This window comes from Electrona antarctica, assembly GCF_951216825.1.
Source record: "Electrona antarctica genome assembly, chromosome: 15".
In the NCBI taxonomy this organism is placed as follows: Eukaryota; Metazoa; Chordata; class Actinopteri; order Myctophiformes; family Myctophidae; genus Electrona; species Electrona antarctica.
In genome coordinates, this window is record NC_136796.1 from 21532897 (window position 1) to 21556335 (window position 23439).

General features: G+C 38.8%; 2 protein-coding genes across 6 annotated transcripts in view; one reads left to right on the forward strand and one right to left on the reverse strand.

The window, feature by feature from the left end:
* LOC306938778 (ras/Rap GTPase-activating protein SynGAP-like) overlaps positions 1 to 4598 on the forward strand; it is a 66170-nt gene extending 61572 nt beyond the window's left edge. For 2 of the 5 annotated variants that reach the window (XM_079523085.1, XM_079523088.1), the window contains exons 20-21: positions 211 to 256; positions 3399 to 4598. In XM_079523085.1, the coding sequence (XP_079379211.1) occupies positions 211 to 256; positions 3399 to 3434 (82 nt within the window). In that variant the 3' untranslated portion in view covers positions 3435 to 4598. Of the gene's footprint in view, positions 1 to 210; positions 273 to 3398 lie in introns of all 5 variants that reach the window. The other 3 variants (XM_079523084.1, XM_079523087.1, XM_079523086.1) reach the window with 2 other exon arrangements.
* A 6155-nt stretch (positions 4599 to 10753) lies between these two features.
* On the reverse strand, positions 10754 to 11878 carry LOC306937983 (relaxin-3 receptor 1-like; the record flags this gene model as incomplete). Its single annotated transcript, XM_079522005.1, has 1 exon — positions 10754 to 11878. One exon carries the CDS (start codon positions 11876 to 11878, stop codon positions 10754 to 10756), a length of 1125 nt encoding a protein of 374 aa, XP_079378131.1.
* Between the last annotated feature and the right edge of the window lie 11561 nt (positions 11879 to 23439).

The following is a 23439-nucleotide window of genomic DNA, read 5'->3' on the forward strand; positions in this document are numbered from 1 at the left end:
GGTTAACTCAGTATTTTGATGAAACATGAACACATGATAGAAGTACTGTAGCCATAAATATAGCTATAGTATATCTCCATTGGCCATGTCAAAGATATTCATTTCAGTACCATGTACTGCTACTGTAAGTCAATGATATTACATTCAACAATGATGGACACTTGGTATTTGTGAATCAATGTGTGTTGTTTTGTATCTTTTTGTTCCCAGACTCATGGTAGTAGAGGATGAGCTGAGAGGGAGTGCCGATATTAAGGTTTGAATCATGACAGGTCTGTTTTTATTATTTGTGTTGCATGACTACTTGCGTCTACACCTTTTAGAATACCATTTAGAATGAAACCATCGTCATTCAGCTGCAGGACAATAGCAAGGGGAATATTATTGCTGCTTCATTACTTTACTTTATTTGTTTATGTTGACGGGACAGAGCATATTCATGAACATTTACAAATATATGCAACGTAAATACAACAGAATTAGCAAAGATGCAAAATTTCATCTGCAGTAAAAACACATAAAAACGAAACAGTCAGGTACTTTACATTACATTTCCGGTACATTATGAGACAAGGCATAAAAACAAACATTCGAGAAACAAAAGTACAAGGTATAAAGTGAATCTATATGGTTTGCAGCATTTTTAAAGGGCAATACAAAATTGTAACTAAAGTAACTTGTGCATTATTCCTTTCAAGTACGATAATATAGGATACAGTACGCTGTCAAGGTGCACTACTAGACTATTAGACCATTCATGGTCACAAGTTTGGTTGTCGAGTAACCATTTTTTAGGTTGAACTTAAAGGATGGAGATGAAGTCCAATCTATTATGTATTCCAGATTAAGCAGCCCTGGACTGAGAGGAAGCTTTTTTACACTGGAGTGTAAAGTTAAGTAAAAAATTAACGTTAACTATGCAACTACATTGATAGGCAGACCCCTAACTCGATCGGTCAATTCTAAAGTTAAGTTTGGTTGACTGAAGCTTTTTTGTAAAACGTAGATGCTTTGGAAGACTCTCTGATCTAACATTGACCTTTTTTAAAAGAGCACTTGCAGACACAAACAACGCAGAGCCTATTTACAGCACACCACCATATTTAAATTCTAAAGTTTGGAAGACGTGGGTGACAAGTGCACTGTGGATGTTAGTACAACAACAAGCAAGAATAGGCAAGACACAGAGTAAACATTTACCAGTCACAACTTGGCCACACATCTATAGCCCGTGTACTGTACTGTACTGACAGAATACTGTACATGCCATTTTACCATACTGCACATTGTTTACGGACTGTACACTGCATATTATAAACATACCGCTGACAAATTGTAATTGATAATGAACATCATATATTACAGCGTATCACATTGAATCGCACTGAATCAAGTCAAAATGGATCGTTCGGTATTCAATTGTATCGTCATACAGAAGATATAAATCTCATCGTCTTATAGTCAAAATCATACAATTAGTCACACACGTTACCGCAGTGAAATTTGTTCTCCGCATTTGACCCATCTCTTGGAGTGGTGAGCCGCAGCGTGGCCGCACTCAGGAATCATTTGTTGATTTGACCCCCAATCCAACCCATTGATGCTGAGGCATTGGGTCCCATTTTTACAGTCTTTGGTATGACCCGGCCGGGGATCGAACCCCCGACCTACCAGTTTCAGGGCGGACACTAAACACAAGGCCACTGTCTGGTTATAAGGGAGAGATGGACACCCGTAGCGAGCTCAAGTTCCTTGGAGTACACATCGAGGAGGAGCTCAAGTGGGACACACACACACCACACATATGAGGTAAAAGGGCCAGCAGGGACTACTGGTTTCGCCTCCTGAAGATGTACATAGTTAGTCCTCGCATACTCAGCCTGATAGGACACTTTCAATGGTGCTGTTGTAGTACAATCTGTGTTACAGCCTGGAATAGAAACTTTACTACCTGAGAAAAGAAAAACATACAGTGTGGCGTGCTCCAGGAACTGTACAAGAAGACGCGCGTAGCCAAAGCTCAGTGCATCATCATGAAGAGGCAGGGCAAGGAGACCTAGGCCTACCGTACTATCGAGGGCAAGACCACCAGATTTATGAACAACTTTCACCCGACTACCATCAGACTGTTGAACAAGAACTTGACACTTGCCGATAACCTGCAGCACCTTAATCTCATGTACAAGACACTGATACTCTAATGTCTATGACATGAACTGTATACACCAGCTGCTATGCTATGCTCATGCACCTTATTTCTAAACCTCATTTACATAATGTTTGGATGGATATGCTGTGGTAAATATGTAGATTCCTTCTTTTTCTTTCCTTCCCTTATATCCTGTTTAACACCTGCAAACCTGTGATGTGACAAAGATGATCTGGTCATTTACTATATCACAATTGTGAGCTTGTATATCTACTATTTTTGAGTGGCACCTCCGCTCCATTACGCAGCTATGTGTGCCTCTATGTATGTATGCCTGTCTATCTGTCCGAGCACGGAGAGCTGACACACCTCGCCAATACCACGGGATGGCACTGTTGAGCAGCGACACACACACACACACACACACACACACACAGAGGCCAGTACAGGGAGGAGTACAGTACAGTACGATTAGTACAATGCGGTACAGCACAGTATGATTAGTGCAGTGCAGTACAGTACAATACCGAGTAGTACAGTACGGAGTAGTATAGTACAATACAGAGTAGTACATTACGGAGTAGTACAGTACATTACGGAGTAGTACAATACAATACGGAGCAGCACAGTACAGTACGGCGTATTACAGTACATTACGGAGTAGTATAATACAGAGTAGTACATTACAGTACAATATGGATTGAACATTTTCTGTCTAATTGTGTATTTTTGACTAGGCTTTAAAAACAAAAGTGAGTGAGATGTGAGGACGCGACTCCAGACAGTTAAATAATGTATTTTATGTAAAACATATAGGGCTCCATTTTCGTCACCGCTAAACCCCTTATCCCTAAACTAATTTGCCTTTTTTTACTATTTTACTATTACTATTTTGCAAATTTGAATAGTTAAAACGTTGTGAGCTTGTTTTTCAAAATAGTAAAAAAAAGCAAAGAAGTTTAGGGATAAGGGGTTTAGCGGTGACGAAAATGGAGCCCCTTGTGTGCAATGAAGCAGCTTAATGTTTTCAAATTAATTGAATTAATTTTGTAAGCTAGCCTCGACTTATCCAAAGCAGTCCCTCAGCCCTACGGTAGTTTTGAATTCCCTTGATGCAGAGTTTTAAACACTAATTTCTCATGCATGACGGTCCTTCCTATACGCCCAGGAACCGCCCAATTAATATGTGTGAACAGCAACTACTCAGAGAACCACATAACTAAGATCCATACTTCTTCTCTCCCTTTAGCCTCTCAACCTATACGGTGGCCACCCAGGATCCTGACCTCTCAACCTATACGGTGGCCACCCAGGATCCTGACTGCCAAAAAAGATAGAAGCAGAGCTGATTATGATCCATGTTCAACGAGGCTCCGATCCTACCGCAAAATACACAGATAAGAGACACTCCACCACGGTGATACCTGCCTAATTCTTGCTCGGAGACCAGCGGGAGTCTTTGAGCATTTGTCTAACACTTTGCACATACTCAAACTTTGCCTGTACTAGAAGTTGACAATCAGCTTGAAAACAAAAAACAAAACATGCAGTAGATGTCTGCATGTATTGACTGAAATGTAAGCCAATGCCACAACCATGGCAATATTGAACCTGATATTTGTCTTTATTTAAGCAGACAAATACAGTTTGTGTAAGACGTTGGGGAAGAAGATGGAATCACATACTAGGAGAAACTGGCTTCTCACGTAAGGTTCTGTTGGCAGAATGTATAGTCTTTTGATGTTTTTACTACTATCCCACATGGCGATGCCTAATAACATGCGACGGCTCGTCATTTGCAAATCATTTGCTGTCTACAATGCTCAAATAGAGGGCCCAAGTAAGGAGCTGTGCTCACAAAATCAAACGTGTTTTATTCAAATGCAATCATTTAGAAAAGGTACATTCATTGAGTAATTACTTGCTATAAAATCTATTTCTTAACCCTAGAACACTAAACCCAACTTTTGTCAAACCATCACTATTTTTTCGGGTATTATTTTACCCGGTGATATGGGGCCCTATCGTGGGGGGGGGGGAAGTTGGTGAAAATGTGGGTATTATTTGAAGAGATATTCCGAAAAAGGAATTATGGATTAGGGAACTTCTCCTTTGGTCCACCCATTCCTGGGACATCTGAGAATGGTCCAGTAAAATGGTGCCTGTAGGAAAGAAAAACAGGGATGTGAAAGGAAACAACCCTACCTTCTATGATGACAGGTAGGGTTGAAGCTACCCACCCACCTCAGACATCAGCAACATTATGAAAATAAATAAACATTCTTTTCTAGGGTCAAAGGACTATTTTGAAATGCGTCACTGCACAAGAATACAATTTCACTCAAATATAAGTTCTTCAAATGTAGTCAATCTCAACCACCGCAGTTATCAATATATTTCTTCAATACTGTAAATTCTGACCTAAAGCAATGTGTTGAATTCAGCTGTCTCCAAATCTCCAAGTATTACTCATAGCTTCTGAACCTTTTCTTAACAATTACAATATATATACACACACACTAACTTGAAGCTACCCAAGGACCCACCCACCTCAGACATCAGCAACATTATGAAAATAAATAAACATTCTTTTCTAGGGTCAAAGGACTATTTTGAAATGCGTCACTGCACAAGAATACAATTTCACTCAAATATAAGTTCTTCAAATGTAGTCAATCTCAACCACCTCACTTATCAATATATTTCTTCAATACTGTAAATTCTGACCTAAAGCAATGTGTTGAATTCAGCTGTCTCCAAATCTCCAAGTATTACTCATAGCTTCTGAACCTTTTCTTAACAATTACAATATATATACACACACACTAACTTGAGCTGAAAATGTAGCTCTTACTTTTCTAATACTGTATGCTACCTTTTTTAGCGTATTATCATGGGACCCACTATTTATTAATGGCACTGTAGCTACAATTGGTAGGTGGGGCATCCATCTCTTCTCCCTCCATATTGTATTACCAAGAAACGTGGAATTGATTTTGACAACAGATGTTTCTTTTGTTTTCTTACCACTGGTCTTGAGTATGTAAGAATGGCTATGAGGAATTTAGGTTTGCTTGTTGGGCAATATTATTTTAATGTAGTAATCCTCTTTTTATGTCTTGTATTAAGTGCTATTGGCTTTTACTTAATTATTGTGCAGCAATTATTTTTTTACAAACTTTTTTTTGTCACTGCCAATTCCCTTCATGTTTATAGCACCTGTCACTTTTGACCCCTACTGATTGGTCTTGGGCGGGTTTAGACAACAACAACGTCTCTTCCGATATACACATGACGTCAGCCGGCACCTTCTTTCCACCTGACAATAAAAAGTTCACAGAGAAGGGAGTAACACATGCAGGGGAACATGCTCTCCTGCAGAACAGGCACCCCGACCAACCTGTAGAAGAGAGTGCAGTGGCAGAGAATGCCGCGTTTACGCTCGTGAACACAGCCAGTTGTGTTCATTGGAGTGCCCGGCCAAGCCGGAGGCACTGCGGAGGAATGAAACCCTAGTACTCTCCACAGAGGTAAACTTTACCCTTGCACCACCGGATACCCCTGTACAGCACTTTTGTATTATTATTATTTGTATTTTTTTTTACATTGCTTTGAAAGGTGTGACATAAAATCTCTTAATTCTAATAATAAACATGCTACACATAACAAACACATTACTTTAGCAAGTAGCAAATTACTCATTGTATTTAATATGCAGCGTAGATGTGCAACAGTTCTGCATGTGCTTTTTTGCAAGGAAACATTCAAAGAAGTTTGCTGAATTTCAGAATGTCTAAGTGGTATTCAGCTATAGTATGAGTGTACCAGCTCAAATTTGACAATGACCATTTTGTTTACTTAACCTGCCAAATCTTCCTTTTTTTGTTTTGGAAGACGTTGCTCATTATACAACAAGAATATATTAAAAGATGTAGTGAAAAAGGTAGGGAGCCAGAAGAGAGAGTGACACAAAGACTAAGAATAGCACAATAATGTTTTGTTTTTTTCTCCGAGCAGGGACATGTACTATATATGTACATATTAGTTGACTGCCTTATAGTCTGTGCCACATGGCCCAATACAAAATACTAATACAAATTTGTAACTTGTAAGGCAATTTGTATATTGTGTATTTTAATAGTTTAGTGAATTACTGGTAATAAGCAGTGTGTTGGTTAACTATATGTGGGCTGGAATAATTTATATTGCAGATTTCATGGTTGATATTACTAATCCTAACCTCTTGCCTTTAAAAATACTATTTCTTTCTAACTGAATAGAAAGTTATAATTTTATGTTATATGTTTTTCTTTTATAAAATCGTAAGCCTGCAATCCAGAGTCATTCGCGTGACTATGCTGCTTATGGGATGGAAGCTGCTGTAAGCCGAGTAAATGAAATTACCAGTAATGGCAAACATGCGAGCTTTCTACTCAAGCTAGCAGTGTTGAGCTTGTTACTGAAAAAGGGGAATATATTATGTGTTACTCTTTTCAAAAGTAATATTACTTTACTTATTACTCAAAGACAAAAGTAACTTGTTCTATTACTTTTCGTTACATTGTTCAAATATGTAACAGAGTTAAAATTAATACTATTTCAGACTGAGAATGCTTTAGTGATGGGATGGCGTGTGTATAATGTTGGCAACTTGGCACAAAGATCGGAACAGAATCCATTCACTTTATGGACTTTCATATAAGTTGAGGGACACAACACACTTAGACTTGGGTCCTCAACTTACTGCACTTTGTTGTTTGTTAGGGGTTGTGTCCACTCCACTGTCCACCCAGGCATTTTTTCCCTGAGTGTATTGCGCAACTTATGTTTTGAATGTCTTTAGGGACAGTCAAGGTGTGCTGGAAACACCGAATGGTAAATGGTGCATTTATATAGCGCCTTTCTTTATCCAAGGCACTTTACATAGATTGTGCATTACATTCATCCATTCACACACACATTCATACACCATGACAGGAAACATGCAAGGCACCAACCTGCACATCGGGAGCAATTAGGGGTTCAGTGTCTTGTTCAAGGACACTTTGACACTGACTAACTCTGGGTGAGCCCGGGTTCGAACTGGCAACCTTGCGGTTCAACGTCCACTCTACCCCTGATCCACTGCCGCCCACCAACCGTACTTTTTTTTCTTAATTATTTTTCTTAATAATTAAGTAACTTTACTTAACTTTTTACGTTACTTTACTCTTGTTACTTAAGTTACCAACACTACATGCTAGCATACAGTGCAAGAGACATGATACTAGATTGCAGTTTTAAGACATTTTATTTTGACATGCTTTTATCGATGCACATTGTAATACAGTATTTTTTTGAATACTGCACTTCTTTCCATTTCGTCAAAAGTATATTGAAATCTCCTGTATAAGCATAGGTTGCTTGAGAGTTAAACTGAACACATTCTCAATTAGGGTGCACAGTATGCTATACCTCCAATCATGTCATCTCCCTTGTCTGTTAGCATTAAAGGATGACTTCACCCATTTTCATCCTATCTTCATATAACTGGTCCTCACAAATGCTCATTATAACATGGTACCGTTCTATCATGAGCAATTATGAGGACCAGCCTGGGAAAATACTTGATTGTGAATACATTTCCATTAATTGTGTTTACCTAATGGTAACACGGATAATGCTAGCTAGATAAACTCTGGATTAGATATATTATTTATTAAGAACTTGTTTATTATTGTCCGAGAGTAACTGTTCCTGGTTCCTCTTAAATTTGATATTTTTTTGCAAAATGTTCAAATTATGAAAGTTGAATGTCCACAAGTACTATAAAGCACACACTCCTTATAGTGTTTGACAAGTGGCCATGGTTGAAGCAGGATAATGCCCCTTGAGGTATATTGAATTATTTGGATGGATTGTGCAGATCAGGCAGTCACTATTTAAATGTCATTCATTTAAATGTTTAGCATATACCGCATTGTTTTGTTTTTTTGTCCTAAATAGACAAGTGGTCCATTCCAAAGTGGGATTACCATCATTTGAACACATTAACCAATTTTGCCTAATTTAGCTACGCCCATCATATGACAGCGTCTCGCTACCCAAAAGTTGCTCACAATGCGTGGTTACGTTGCAATGCGTCGTGACCCGTGACCTTTTAGATTGGCTCATTTTGGTGCGGGACACCTTTTATATGACAGTATAAATATATGAATATACATCAGGAGTCACAGCTATTGCAGGAATAAAGGTCTACATAAAATCATTTATATGAAACCATCAGGTGAACACCTTTACTTACAAAATAAGATCATTTTACTTAGAATAATAATTGATAAATCCATGTATACAGTAATGCATTTTCTTCAAGTGGATAAGAGTGAAACCCTTACAAATATTTATTTCTTGGCAGCTATATTCTGCACAACTGATCTATTGTGTCACAGTTGACCCAGTCAGTGTGATATTTTTTTTTTTCTCGACTTGGGCCTCCTGGATGTTATATGTTAATTTATTTGACATTTGTTTTGAGATAAGCCATGCCCCTTGGATAAGCCATATACTCCAAAACTCTGATGTTGTATGGTGGATGTTCTATAAATGTTGGTAGTTTAATTCATAATGGTAATTAGTCTAGGTATGCATACTCTTGTAATTATTATTATAATTATTATTAGTGTTACTAATATTTGATCGATATGGTTTGTTTAGTTTGAACACGGAATGTATAATTTTTTTCCTCAGGTGTTTTTTTCCCCCCCTCTTCAATAAATTAATGAATCCCTATAAATCCATAACTGGTTTTCTTTAGATCGCTACAGCAGATTCGTTTTTCTGTGAATCTCACCAGCAACATGAAAAGCGACTGAAAATCAGATTTATACAAAAAAACGTTCCAAAAGAGGACTCCCTATGTAGTGCTACATGAATTACAAAAGTTGACCAACAATGCTACCTTGTGGCAGATCTGTGTCTTAGATGTGTACTAGGATAAGTAGATGAATATTAACTACAGGGTTGATTAATAGAAAATGTAACGTTATCCATAAGCTTTCCATAACAACACAATAACTGTCATAAAGTGAGTTCCAAAAGCTCATGCAGATTAATTCCATAATGCTCATGTAACCAAAGCATCTATGTTGGATTTAGATAATGTGTGTAGACACTTGACTACAGGGGCGCAAATAGCATTTTATAACTGGGGGGGAAATATTTGCGTTTTTTTAGCGGATTTCATGGCAAAACACTGCCAACACAGCAAAACGCATGCAGCCACGGTACATGTCTCTTTTTTTTTTGGAGGGGATAATCCCCCCTCCTCATGAAACTGAGGGGGTCGATCCCCCCCCTCACCCCCCCCCCCCCCCCCCCCCCCCCCTATCTGCACGCCTGCTTGACTAGACAAACACTCAAACCCATATTGAATTTGAGTGTATATATTATTTGATTCTAGCAATGTTGTATAACACTTTGGTATGCTTTTCTATACATATAGTACATGGGTCATTCATGTGTCAATGTTAGTAGATTTCAAGGACACTAGATGGCGTCAATGTGGCTGCTATCATATGAACTACTGTATACTGTAAATACTCTGGTTTATGTACAGTACATGTACAGTAAAATACTCATAATAGCTCTGGAGTTCTTCCTTCTAGCTACAAATATAGAGCTCTAGTATTCTATAGCAGCTCATAGTAATTTGTCCAAGTAACAAATATTCTGAGACCATCTTCTTGTAATCCCATTGGTTAATGATCATGAAAAATAACAGTTAACCCCAAAATAATACACATTATTACAGCAACAAGTTTACTTAATCTGTATGGCTTTGGCATTTAATGAATAACATAATCATACGCAGTTAACAATAATCCATTAATACAATGAATATATTATTAAATAATGCTAAAATAATTCATTTCTCCCATGGTATGTTTAGTCAGTTTTGCCTTGGTATGAAAGATGTGCAGAAAACAAGTTAATTAACCAGACATTTTCTTTATTTACATAACTTAATATTATACAATTCCTCTGTAGTTGCACTGTGCACCCGTACTCCAAATAATAGGTATATAGGTATCACCATTGTCACAAAACACCTCATTGTCTTATATTTTGTTTTTTAATGCTGTACTTGAGATTGCATGACATGAAGGATGAAATACAGTTTTATAGCTTATAAAATAAACAAATGAAATTCACACGATAGAGACCACAAAACACGTAAAGCACAGATGAGTGACATAGTACACACCTCAGACCAATCCAGAGTTCTTAAGTGTATACCTGCTCTCAAGCTGAAGTTAGGACCTTGACAACAGAGACTCAAAACTTTATATAACCATATTCCTTGTTCTCCTTTAAAGACAGCTAAACCTGTATCTGTTAACTGTTATAACTGTTTCACTGTACAAGCCATTTGTTCTTTGAGACCAGCATAATTATGTGTTTCAAAGTACATGTAGCTACACTTAAATTACAAGTTGTTCTTGTACCTCTAGCAATATACAGCATATGTTGTATTCTAAAATACAAGTGACTTTATGACTTATACATTATGGCAAGTGGCTTTATGGCATATTCATTGATGGTGGAATGTGCTACACACTGTACTAACTAATATCTCTTTATGTCAGATTGGACAGTCTGACTGTCCATGGTGTTGAGAGCAATGGCCAGCTGTTGACCCTGTCCCTGGCCCTCTTTGAGATTCATTTTACCCAGGCAGATAATGGCCACCAGATTCCGAAGAGCCACGCGGTATTCTTTGCGAACTAGGCAGTAGATGACAGGGTTGAAGCAGCTGCTAGTGAAGGCCAGGCAATTGGCCAGGGGGAAAAAGTATGTTTGGACAAAATAAAATGAGGGACTGATATCTGCGATGTCGAGTTGGATCAGGACACTCCAAAAGGTGAGGACGTTGTATGGGAACCAGCAAGCACAGAAAGAAAGTACCACCACTGCCACAGACCTCGAAACATGGGCCTTTCGCCGAGGGTTGATCCCCTTCATTTTATGCCGGCAGAGGAAACGCAGCAGAAGCAAATAAGAGAGAATGATAACCAGGTAGGGCAGCAAGAATCCCAGCACCACCCTCAGGAGCTGGTTTACTCCGAGCCAAGCTGTACCATCTGGGAAGCGGAGCAGGCATGCTGTGTCATTGCCCATGCCCACAATACGCAGGTCGGCGAATATGGCTCTAGGCATGGCGGCCACAAGTGCAACAGCCCAGATGATCACCACGGCCACCTGGGAACAGCTAACCGTGCTGCGGCACATGGGAGCAGAAGGATGGAGGGCAGTCGCGACAGAGCAGTACCGAGTCAAGCTCATGGCAGTCAGGAAGAAGCAGCTGGCATAGACGTTAAGCCCTGTGAGCAAAGACACGGCCTTGCACATGACCACACCAAAAGGCCAGTTGTAGTCCAGTGCGATATCTACTGCCCAAAATGGCAGGGCCAGGGAAAACAGCAATTGAGCCACAGTCAAGTTGAACACAAAGAGATTGATGGTGCCCTTGGTGATGGTGTTTGTGGAATACAGCAGATACATCACCAGGAGGTTCCCCAGCATCCCGGCTATAGCCACAACAAAGTAGACCACAGAGATGACTGTCTGTAGCCAGGCGGAGCCATCACCAGGAAAACTCAAGTCATAAATGGTGCTGTTGTAAATTAAACGAGAATCGTTGCATGGTGGCTCTTCGCTGCATCTGTTGAGTTTGTCGAAGAAGTCGGACATTTCTTTACCCCAGTAGGCAATCGTCTTAGATGGTTAAAGTTGCCAAACTTAAGTGTTTTCTTTTTTTCTACTTGTGCCCCTTGTGCCACAAATATACAGATTAATGTTTTGGTTGTCTGGTTGCTTTCTGATTAATGTTATGGTTATCTCATTACTTTCTGGCAGTCATTAGTCCCTGCAAGAAAAGAGGAAATTATTACTGTAGACAGTGCAAACTTGTGAGAAAATGTATACATTGCATAAGGTTTAGAAATGGGAAAGCTAATTTCAAGACCTTAGTGGCAGGACGAGATAATGATTACATTCATTCAACAACCACGTACATCTTGGATGCGTTAATTTGCCCCTGTCAGTTACAACAATGTAAATGTTCTGTAGTCATTTGGAAAAAAAACGTGAAACTACTACAATTCCCATGAGTAACATTGGCACTTTTGCTGCGGCAAATACAAAACATAATTATAATTGTAGCCGGTGAACCCTTTGAATCACTGTCTCAGTCACTACCATACCGTACGCAAATGTGCCTCTCTGACGTTTATAGAGATGTAACTAAATTACTACCAATTAAATTATGCAAGAGGCTGTGTGAATAAAAGATCACAATAATTTAGTTTTTTGAACAGTGCGCAAAAATGTAATTTAAACAATAATTTGGTAATGGAATGGTAGATTCGATTTGATCGATAGAAAGTGTACTTATGAAGGGGCAGTTTTTGTCTTATACAGTAGACTAAATAGAAAATGAAAAGAATTGTATTTGTTTATTATGAAGAAACGAGCTGTGTGATGGTACAAAAAATGCCATTAGTCAGTCACTGACTACGGTACCCTAGCACATAATGCAGGAAACAGGTTAACAAATCACAATTCTTTCAAGATCATAGCAAATGCAAAGACCATGTCAAACAAAGAACCCACATTCCATGATTTAGAGGGAATAGATTCGAGTCAGTTTTATTTCAACTGGAAATGGACAAATTGATAACTAAAGATAACATTATGAATTGACCATCTTTACCCTGTGTGCAGTTTTTGACAGATGCTATGTTCATGGTGTACCACTGTACTGTTCTTTAGGCAGTACACTCTCTCTGCATTCTATGTACTGTATGTGATTATTTACCTTGCTACAGATACAAGCGTATACTAATGCCTGAATTGAAATTGTAATTATTGTTTGAGGGATAAAGCAACCCTTTAACTTCAGCTCTGAAAGGACTCATTTATGACCTGTTACTGACATGCATGGAATAATTTTTGTTATTATTTTTAAGTGTTTAAAATTGATTTAAAATATATTTAACTTAATGGTAAAACTATACAAATAGGACATGTGGAAGGTTCTTACCTCATTCTCATACACTTGCTCAATATTCAGTTATTTTCAGCCACCACTTGTATATTCCACAGCAAGACGGTCATCTAAGTTACCGTGTGGATGTCACTCCTCCTGTATGTATGCTCCACCCCATCCTTTTCTCTGTGTATTCAGTCTGGAAATTACTTGGTATGGGGCGTTTCTAGTACCGCACCAGATAGATATATGGTGTATAAATATTTAGAAATGTTGCACAATCCTTTTAACCACTTTATCCAAACATTGGCTGCTAAATGACAGATCTACAATCTTAGAGCTTGTGCATCTGCTATTTTTGAACACTTTTTAAACACATTGAAAATGTTTGGGAAAATATTGAATACTTTTGATAACCTTTTAAGTAACATAAATCTTCTCTTCTGGGGGTCCCTGACATAAAACCTTTTGAGATGGGGGGCCAAATACATATCAAGTTGCATGGGGTCCTTGACATGAAAAGGTTTGAGAATCAGTGTGCTAGAAGAAAGACAGCCACAGAGCAGTTGTGTGAGTGATGGATCAGTGTACACCACGTGGTTCCAAAACAGTCGTGGTCGTGGTCGTGGATACACTTTAATGTATCGCGACTTGCCAGTAAATAAACTCTTTTATACGTTTCCTACAATTTAAAAACAATTAATTTCTAAATATTTTAAAAATATTTTGGTGAAATGTTTGGGAAACGCAGTTTATTCCCAGACTAAATACGCCTATACCATACATCACCCATAATCCCGGGATAATCGGCAGGTTTAAATCTTTCCTTAATAAGTGTGATAATGTGGTAAGGGGACATCGAAGGTGACATTTTTTTTTATAAATAATGAAAGATCAGGATCTTGGAATTTTATCCGAGGCTTAAGACGTTAAGCTCCCCTCCCCCATCCTGCCCTATACATTCCCCATTCTGACCGCGTACTGACCCTTAACTATTACTACACAAAGAAATGACTACAGCATATAGGCCATTTAAAGATGCAGCAATGTAACATTAATCATAAACACAAAAACAACAATGTGAAGGCAAAAAGTTGAGGGGGGGGGGGGAATGGGAGAGTCCACTGTGGAGAATACATTGTTACATTTTCATATTATATTCTACTATATTATAATGTATAGTCAATACATAACTTAACAGTATATTATATGAGTGCTTTTACATCAAATGTTATGTTATTTGGAATCAATACAATACGCCTCCACAATATGCATGGATATTTTCTTTTTTTTCCTTTTTTCCTTTTTACAATTCACTCATTTCAATATCATCCATACAGTACATGAACTAAGAATAATGATAGAACTGTGTAAAGGCAAAACAAAAGAAAAGAAAGAGGATCAGGGCAGGCCTTGAAGATGAACTGCAGGCTATATGAATGAATTAACGTCTTTATTGCAGACTTATGGTCCATAGAACAACATACAATTACATACAACAAGGAACATAGATAAAATACAGTCCAAATGTACGTATGTATAATCTGTTTTCTTCTATTTATGTCTGGGGCATTGTTCCAAGATTAGATTGAGCAACATGGATGCATCTGATTGTAAACTGTTAATAGCGGAAAGATCATCAGCAATTTAATGAGTAAACTAGATTAGGTTGGAATAGGCGGAAGGGTGATGCAGTTGATTAATGCTGGTCTGCTTAAATTGTGCCGTGTTCATCAAGTAGCTGGAAAAAAAACACACATTTCCTTGAAACATTTACTTTTTCACTGCCAGGAACAAGCTGACCTCAGCAATTACATCAAATTGATCTAACATGTAGGGTACCTTGGCTTTAGGTAAAAAAAAAAAAAGAAAGATTCATTGAGGTGGCCAAGATAACCTAAGGGTTCTATGATTCTTTTGTTTAGCTAAAGGTTAACAATCTAACTTGTAGGCTACTTGCAGGTGCACACAAGATGTAACCATAAAGAAACCTTGAACCTTAAACATAATTTGGAGTCATTTTATTGGTACATAAAACAAATTAAATTCCACTGCGTATCTTGATCAGAGTCATGGTTGGGTGAGGCAGTTTGAGGTATACAGGCCATGCATGGAGCTGAGAGGTGCGGCCAATAGTCAACATTTGTAACATGCTTTCTGGAAAAGGCGGAATTAACCTTCCCACTCAATAATTTGGACATTTTATAAGTGTAAAACTTCATAGAAAGGCAAATCTATGATAAGGATAAGAGCAGGGCAATTTCCTAGAGGTGGTGCAGTTGCATGGTGCATTACTAAAGAATGTCTTTTCTGCTAGACATTCTGTAAAATGTAATAGTCTCCCAGAACTGATAAGATCAGCTGAATGCATTCAATCTCTTAAATCCAGCATACGCCATACGGTTATTATTATCTTATTTTTATACAGTTGTGATATAGGCCTACTTTGAAGTTATGTAAAGAACTTTTTCAGGTGGTGTTTTTTGTGTTTTTTCTTTTCCTTGTTCAGGGCTTTGACAGGCTCAGGGGGGAATAAACCTGCTGAGTCTCTTCATGGTTACCTTGAGAGTGAGACACACCAGGCGCTTGCCTGTCCGCACTCAAATGAAAATGCTGTATTCCTTCCTGCAGCTGGCCAGGGATGCTCTTTACTGCATGCCATGTCCCTTCTCTTTCCCACCTTTTCAGACTCTCCGTTCAATATAGGAATATTACATGGTTTCATCTGGTTATCTGGTTTCTGCTGTTGCTTGAAACTCTGTATATAAGGATAATATCTCTTTAATGGTTTGTTTACATATACTGTGTGGACTGTGATTGTCTTGATAGATGGTGTTTGCTTTATGGTTTTGCCATTCCCTAAAGCATGTGACATGATTGATTATTGACTGCACTTGTTGTAAACTACAGTAAGTAAGTAAATTACAGTATAGTATATACCCCAGACTGTCATGATACTGAGGAACACGCAACGTTGAAATCTGTTGGGTTTGTATTTGCACAAAAAAAGGACCAAGCAACAAAGAAGTAAGTTCCATATTAGATGTTGTGCACAGGATAAAAATAAATACCATTTTATAATTGCATTTCTTGAACGAGTGTCTAGCCTTTCTGTATCAGAAATACAACTGGCTTTGTAGCAAGTCAACATTAATTTTCTAGAGGTATAGCAATAAACTCAGTAACTCCAGCAACATGAGATGCATCCATATGATAAGATAAGAGCTGAACATACAGAGTGGATAGTAACTAAGTACATTTACTCAAGTACTGTACTTACAGTAAGTACAAAATGGAGGTAATTTTGCTTTACTGGACTAGAGTATTTCCAATTTTCAAAACTTGCACTTATCTACTTCATGATCTAAGAGGCAAATATTGTACTTTTTACCCCACCACAATTATTTGAAAACTTTAGTTACTATAGTTCCTTTGTTGATTGATTGATGAATACATTATTAACAGTTTGCAGAAGAAGCACAGGATTTTTTAAAATTATTATTACAAAACATAGCCTACCTACATTAACCACTTCAGCCCTTCATCTCTTTGAAAATTGACTATCCTCGGAAACCCAGACGTTTTTATTTCCATGGAGAAAGATTTACAATCTGCTATTTTCAAATGATTTTAATACATTTTAGACATTTGCAAATGTGTGAAATGGGACATTCTGCATATTGAGTACCTTTTTGGTCTGCAGTATATTGCAGTATTGATACTTACTTTTACTTAAGTTACCCTGCCATTAATGGCAAGCTGAGAACTCACTGAATATGCAGACCAACCAGAATTAATTCATGAATTAATTCAAAAAAATCTAGAATGTGTATCAGCTCAAGTAAATGTATATCTGTGGGAAGGGTGGATGTAGCACTGTCGCTTTGTTGCACCCGGTGAAACAGTGAAGCACACTTCACTGCCTGACCCATATGCTGGCCAGCAGTGTTGATTTTGTCGACTAAAACTATGATGTTCGTCTACCTTTTTTGACTGACAAAAACGAAATAAAAGTTAAGCTACGGTGACTAAAACTAAGACTATAATAAAACTACTAAAATATTAGGGGGGGGGGGGGGGGGGGGGCTAGTGGAGAAGAGATCCAGTAGGACTTAAAGACAAGTCATTTTATGTTTGGTTGCATGCTGAAAATAGCCGATCTACAAGCTCACAACGCATCACAGCGCGACGCGTTGTGAGCTTGTAGATCTGCTATTTTCATCAAGCCATTACAATACATTTTAGTCGACTAAATCAACTGCAGACTTAGCCGACTAACACTAAAACATGCAGTTGACTAAAATGTGACTAAATGAAAACTAAATGAAAACTATTCAAAAGACTATGTATGACTAAAACCAAATCAAAACTGTGAAAACAAAAACAAAACTGCTGGCCAGGCCAGGCTGGATTGCATTGCTTTTCTCTTGCTTCAAGTGAGCCCCCTGGTGAGGACTAACTGCCCCCTGGTGAGGACTAACTGACCTACAGTAGCTTCAAGTGAGCCCCCTGGTGAGGACTAACTGACCTACAGTAGCTTCAAGTGAGCCCCCTGGTGAGGACTAACTGACCTAGCTACAAATTAACCTTTTGCATTGTGTAAAGTGTAAAGAAACTTAGTACAGTATGTGTACTCAAGTACTGTACTTCAGTACAATTTTGAGGTATTCTTTAATCTTTACTATATACTTGGGTATTTACAATGTTCAATACTCCACTACATCTCAGAGGCAAACATTGCACTTTTACTACACTACAATTTAATAGGCTTTATATTGTAAGCTGATCTTCAAGCTCAGAATGCACCGCATGTGACATATTGTTGTGAGCTTGTAGATCTGCTATTTTCAAAAGTTTTTTTATATTTTGAACTTGTGAAATGGGACATTCTACACAATGAGTAGTACTTTTACTTTTGTTACACTACTTAACACGTTTGTAGGCTACTTTTATTCAAGTACATTTTTAATACAGGACGTGTAATTGTAACAGAGTAAATCTACATTGTAGTATTGATACTTTGATTTAAGTAAAAAACATGTAAGTACTTCTTCCATCACTGCCCTTTTGTACATCTCCAACAATTTGCTGCTAGTACCTGTATGAGAGAGTGAGCGACAAAACTGTATACGTGCAACTTCTGATCAACTGGAATGGCTTCTATTTGGAGATGTACAGTAGCGTACTGGCCAATCCTGAAGAATTGAAGAAATGCCCCACAATGGTAAATTAATTATGAAGAATGTTGTGTAGGCCTATTCACATAACAAAGAAACAATTATGTTTGCACACATAAAAAGATAGGAGTCCAGATAATAAAACCCTCCCTTCTAAAGTCCTTCTGTTATGGCACAAGTATGAACCGAGCAAATCTGCACCATTAAAGTAGTGTAATAGCATGGAAAAGTCACTGTTTAGGCTACAAGCTCGTCATGTTACTTTAGCAAAGTGATTGATCTGTGTCTCCTAGGGTCCTACTCGCCCCACAACAAGGATGCGGGCTGGAAGCGACAAATGTCCTTTTGGGATATTTTGCTGGGCCCTATAGGACAGGGCCTGAAGGTATGAAACTACAATGACAACCCACACTATCTTGCTTGGTATATAACATTTGTTGGAGGAAAACAAACTTTTATTCCTCAGACTTTCATCAGACAAATATACCAGTTTAATATGTTCTAATTGGAACAATCGACACTGTGCATGCTCTCTCTGTTTGTCCTGTATAACTTGCTTCTGCAGTAACTTTGTAGATTACTGATTGATGAAATGACAATTGAGTTGTGATCATAATTATAGGCTTTTTGTGACAGCTCAACAAGGTTAGGAGGTGGCCTATACTGTAGCAGTGGAATGAGCAATGGTCGAATGTTGAATGCAAGCAGAGAACCACAGGGTGGTGCTCTGGTGCAGCAATTAGCACCTGTGGCTATCACACTTCAGTTCTTTTTCCATTCAGGTAGGCCTATATCGGGAATTTTCCGTTCGAGCAGAGGTGAAGCTGAACTCCTATTTTGTCTCCTGTGATGCACTAATATATTTTCGCTGATGCATGTTTTATTTTGCAGGTTTTCAACTAAATATATAGGCCTAGACTGTGTTGAAGTAAGAGAACATTATGACAGCACTACCTTTACAGCCCTACATTTAGTCCTACAGCACTATAGGCAACACAAAAGATTTAAAAAAAAAAGGTCTATCTATCTATCTATCTATCTATCTATCTACACACGCGTTCCACTTCACCAGGGGGTGCAGTGCCCGGTGTTAAGTCGGGCGGCAGCCGACCCACGGTTGTCCAGAACCGCCACAAAAGGCCTCTGCTCGGGCTCTAGACCAAGCCCCCAGAAAGGCTTGCCAACGTTGAAGCTGCGAGACATAGTGGTGAAAGCTGGAACTGCAGGCGGGCCCCTGAATTTATCATGAGGAAACCCCGCGCCGCTGGGATTTAACATTGAGCGCTCGGTTGCACTTCTGCATTTGGACACCAATGCAGAAGTAGACCGTTCTTCCGGGTGCTTCAAAACGCCACTAAGCAACTTCCATTGAAATGAACAGCAGGGGGCGGGGCAGTCCGCTCTCTATCCTTTATAACTATATGCTCTAGACAGGGCCCATGGTCTATATATGGAGCTGGCCTGTTCTGACATCATTCTGACATCTGCTCTGCATATAGACTTCATATTTGCATTCCCAACTTGCATCATTCCAAGTAGGCCAGTGCCCAACGGGCACCGCTGTAGAGGCTCCAAGCCTCCAGTGCATAATATCTGGGTGGGGCATGCATTTCCAACTTGCATCGTTCCAAGTAGGCCAGTGCCCAACGGCACCAGGCCCCACAGGCACCGCTCTAGTTTTAGAAAACGAGAGATTCAGAATGCTTAAAAGTATGGCACATTTGCCAGATTGTATAGAAAGCAGTGGTACTTTGGAATAGTAAATACAATACAGAATACAATGGAATATTTCTACTTTTGGTTTTTACACACTTGGACTAAACTGCAGGCAGGGATGCAGTTGAAGGGCTTCTCCTTTCCTTCAGCAGTAGCAAAGTGCTCGTTGTGCTATGGTGGTTGGCTGTCCTCAGTGTCCTGAATATGTCTTTAGTGCAATGGTTCAAAATAAAATAAAATTGATAATATTAATATTAAACAATGTGGCACAGTGGTACAGTAAGTAGGCTAAGCCTTACAGAGCCATGAGGCCCATAGGGCCATACTGTTTCTGTATAGTGTGAGGCAGTTTGATGTATTGTAGATGTTAGATTTGAGATTTTCAATGGGCCCTGATCCAGAAAAGGTTTAGATTCTAAACCTTTTCTGGATCAGGGCCCATTGAAAATCTCAAATTTGTGCCCAAATGTGCCCACACATTTATGACGTGAGATCTACTTTAAAAATGACCAGCTCAACAAGATCTACCCACTGAAAAAATAAGTGTACCATTGCTGAAAATAGTTTAAATATATAATGTACCTGGAATAGGGAGAAATTATGACAGGCAGTTTCTGCTGTCAAAATATGTCCCCCCCGTATTTAACTTAAACGCTCAATGGCAATACCACAAACTTTGCCATGCTACTAGTCCTACATACTTACACCTAGAAACCCCATTCAAACCTATTTAGGTTCATCTTACAGTGGACATGTTTGCCTGAAAAGAAATCTTTGAAATGTTTCATAGTTTTAGAAATATAGTGCTTTCAAATTTGAGAAATTCACAATGGGGCTCAATGGCAGATATTGGCACGTCAAAAAAGCACTTTCACCTAGAAACTCCATTCATACTTTTTATAATTCAGCTTACTGTGGAGACACATGCTGGAACTTTTTACTTTGAAATGATTTGTAGTTTTGTAGTTATTTAACTTAAACGCCCAATGCATTCTCAATGGGAATAGCACAAACTTTGGCATGCTACTAGTCCTACATACTTACACCTAGAAACCCCATTCAAACCTATTTAGGGTCATCTTACGGTGGACATGTTTGCCTGAAAATAAATCTTTGAAATGTTTCATAGTTTTAGAAATATATAGTGCAAGGACACTTCGACACCAACTCTGGGGGAGCCCGGGTTCGAACTGGCAACCTTGTAGTTACCATCCAGCCACTCTACCCCCTGAGCCACCGCCACCCTGTTTTGGTTTGGTTTGGTTTTACTATAGTTTATGACAGAATGGAGAGAGAAAGCTAAATTCATTGACAAAGTACATTTGGAATTTGTCACCCATCCTACACACCCTACCAGGGGTGCCCACACTTTTTGACTTGAGAGCTACTTTCAAAATGACCAGCTCAGCAAGATCTACCCACCAAATCAATTATTATACCATTGCTGAAAATAGTTTAAATATGTACCTGAGGAGGCTTCGGAATAGTAGAGTTTGTGTTACATTCTGTACAGTATAAGACAAATGCACTTGGAATGGGAAATAGAGGGGGAGAAATGTTTTTTTTTTTGTATCGTTTTTTTTCTTCAATATATTTAAATTAAATACTCTTTAGGGGCATGTCATGTGATCTACCTGCACAGCCTTTGTGATCTACTGGTAGATCGCGATCTACCTTTTGGGCACCCTCACTTTAGAACCACTGCTTTAGTTCACATGGAAATAAAGATGAATGTTGCTATAGGTCTCAAGCTGCAATCATACTCAGTAGTTTAGGCTGTTGCCTTACAGGTAATTTATGCAAAACACTTTATTATTATCCTACCGGTATGTGGTTATGGACAATCCTGCCTTATAATGTAACTTGTCCTGCACACAGAATCTTATGCACATAGCCGTTTGAGATTTAAATGTCAGATGGAACCAAATAGACAATAGCACTGTCTGTCTGTCTGTCTGTCTGTCTGTCTGTCTGATCACACGGTTCTTATGGCTCTCTGTCTGTCAAATAATTGATTTCCAAATACTACTGTTGGTGTATAAAGCATAGGGCCTTAATATCCTTTAAAATCTTGTTTTGTATCATGGACCATCATAAATGACCTCTCAGGTTGTCTGGGACAGATCATTGGGCCTCATGCGCCAACCGTTCTTAAGAAGTTCTTAAGAGGAAATTTGTTCTTAGACCCACTTAGGAAGTTTTTAAGAAGGTTTTGGGATCCCTCAATCTTTTCTTAGCTGTGATTTGTTCGTAGGTAAGAACAGAATCTACGCACACTGTGGAGCACTCTTAGGGTGCCTTTTTCGTTCTTAAGTGCAATCTGAAAACATAAAGGAAAAACAGCGCCATCTGCATGATGCTCAAAGTTTGGTCTGAGGACCTCAAGGGGTCCTTGAGGAAGTTCCAGGCAGTCCACAGCAAAATATGGAACATTTACCACTTTAATCCCATTTTATACTTTGAAAATAGCCAATCTACAAGCTCACAAACGCGTCCCATTACTGCCCATTTTGAGCTTGTAGATCGGCTATTTTCGAAACATTTTGATAAATCATGGGGGTCTGCAGAATGCATGTCAATTTGGGGGTCCTTGACATGAAAATGTTTGAGAATGACTGGTTTATAGTTCACAACCCAACCCAAACAAACGCACCATACCCCCCCCCCCCCCCCCGCCATCACCCCCCCCCCCCCCAGTTGACTATTGTGAGATAAATAATAAAATACATTCATGAATATTGAAAATATTAAAATATTGAAATATTGAAAATGTGAAAATTTCTGTTCACTTCAGTACCTCCACAGTATTATTGATTTTTAATGTTTGGAGTCTGGTGTTCCACCATATTTAGACTTTAGTTTAGGTATTCTTGACTTCACTCAACTTTATTTCTATGTGTGAGGTCCTGTGAGCTGCAATCACACACAGGTGTGACTGCAGGCAAGGCCATGGAGTCATGCAAAACTACACCCACCTGGGTGAACACAGGTAGGAAAGTGAATTCCCAATGCCTTATATGGGATTGGTGGGGCGGTTCCCTATGGTAATTAGGATGTTAATTAGGATATGTGGGGCGTCTACCTATGATAATTTGAATGAACTGGCACACCCCTTCAAGTTACGAGGATTTGGATTCATCATCATAAGAACATGCTTACGAACAATTCTGCCTACTTAAGAACGTTTCATGAATCTGACTGGACTTCTCTTAGGAATTCACTTAGGAAGAAATGTAAGAGGAAAAGTTAGGAACTTATTGGCGCATGAGGCCCATTGCTTTCTGTCCCCAGAATCCAAATGAAGCATGGAAAAGCACTAGTGTTCAGTTGTTATGCACCACATATCTTTCTGTTTTCCGCTGCCCTTAATT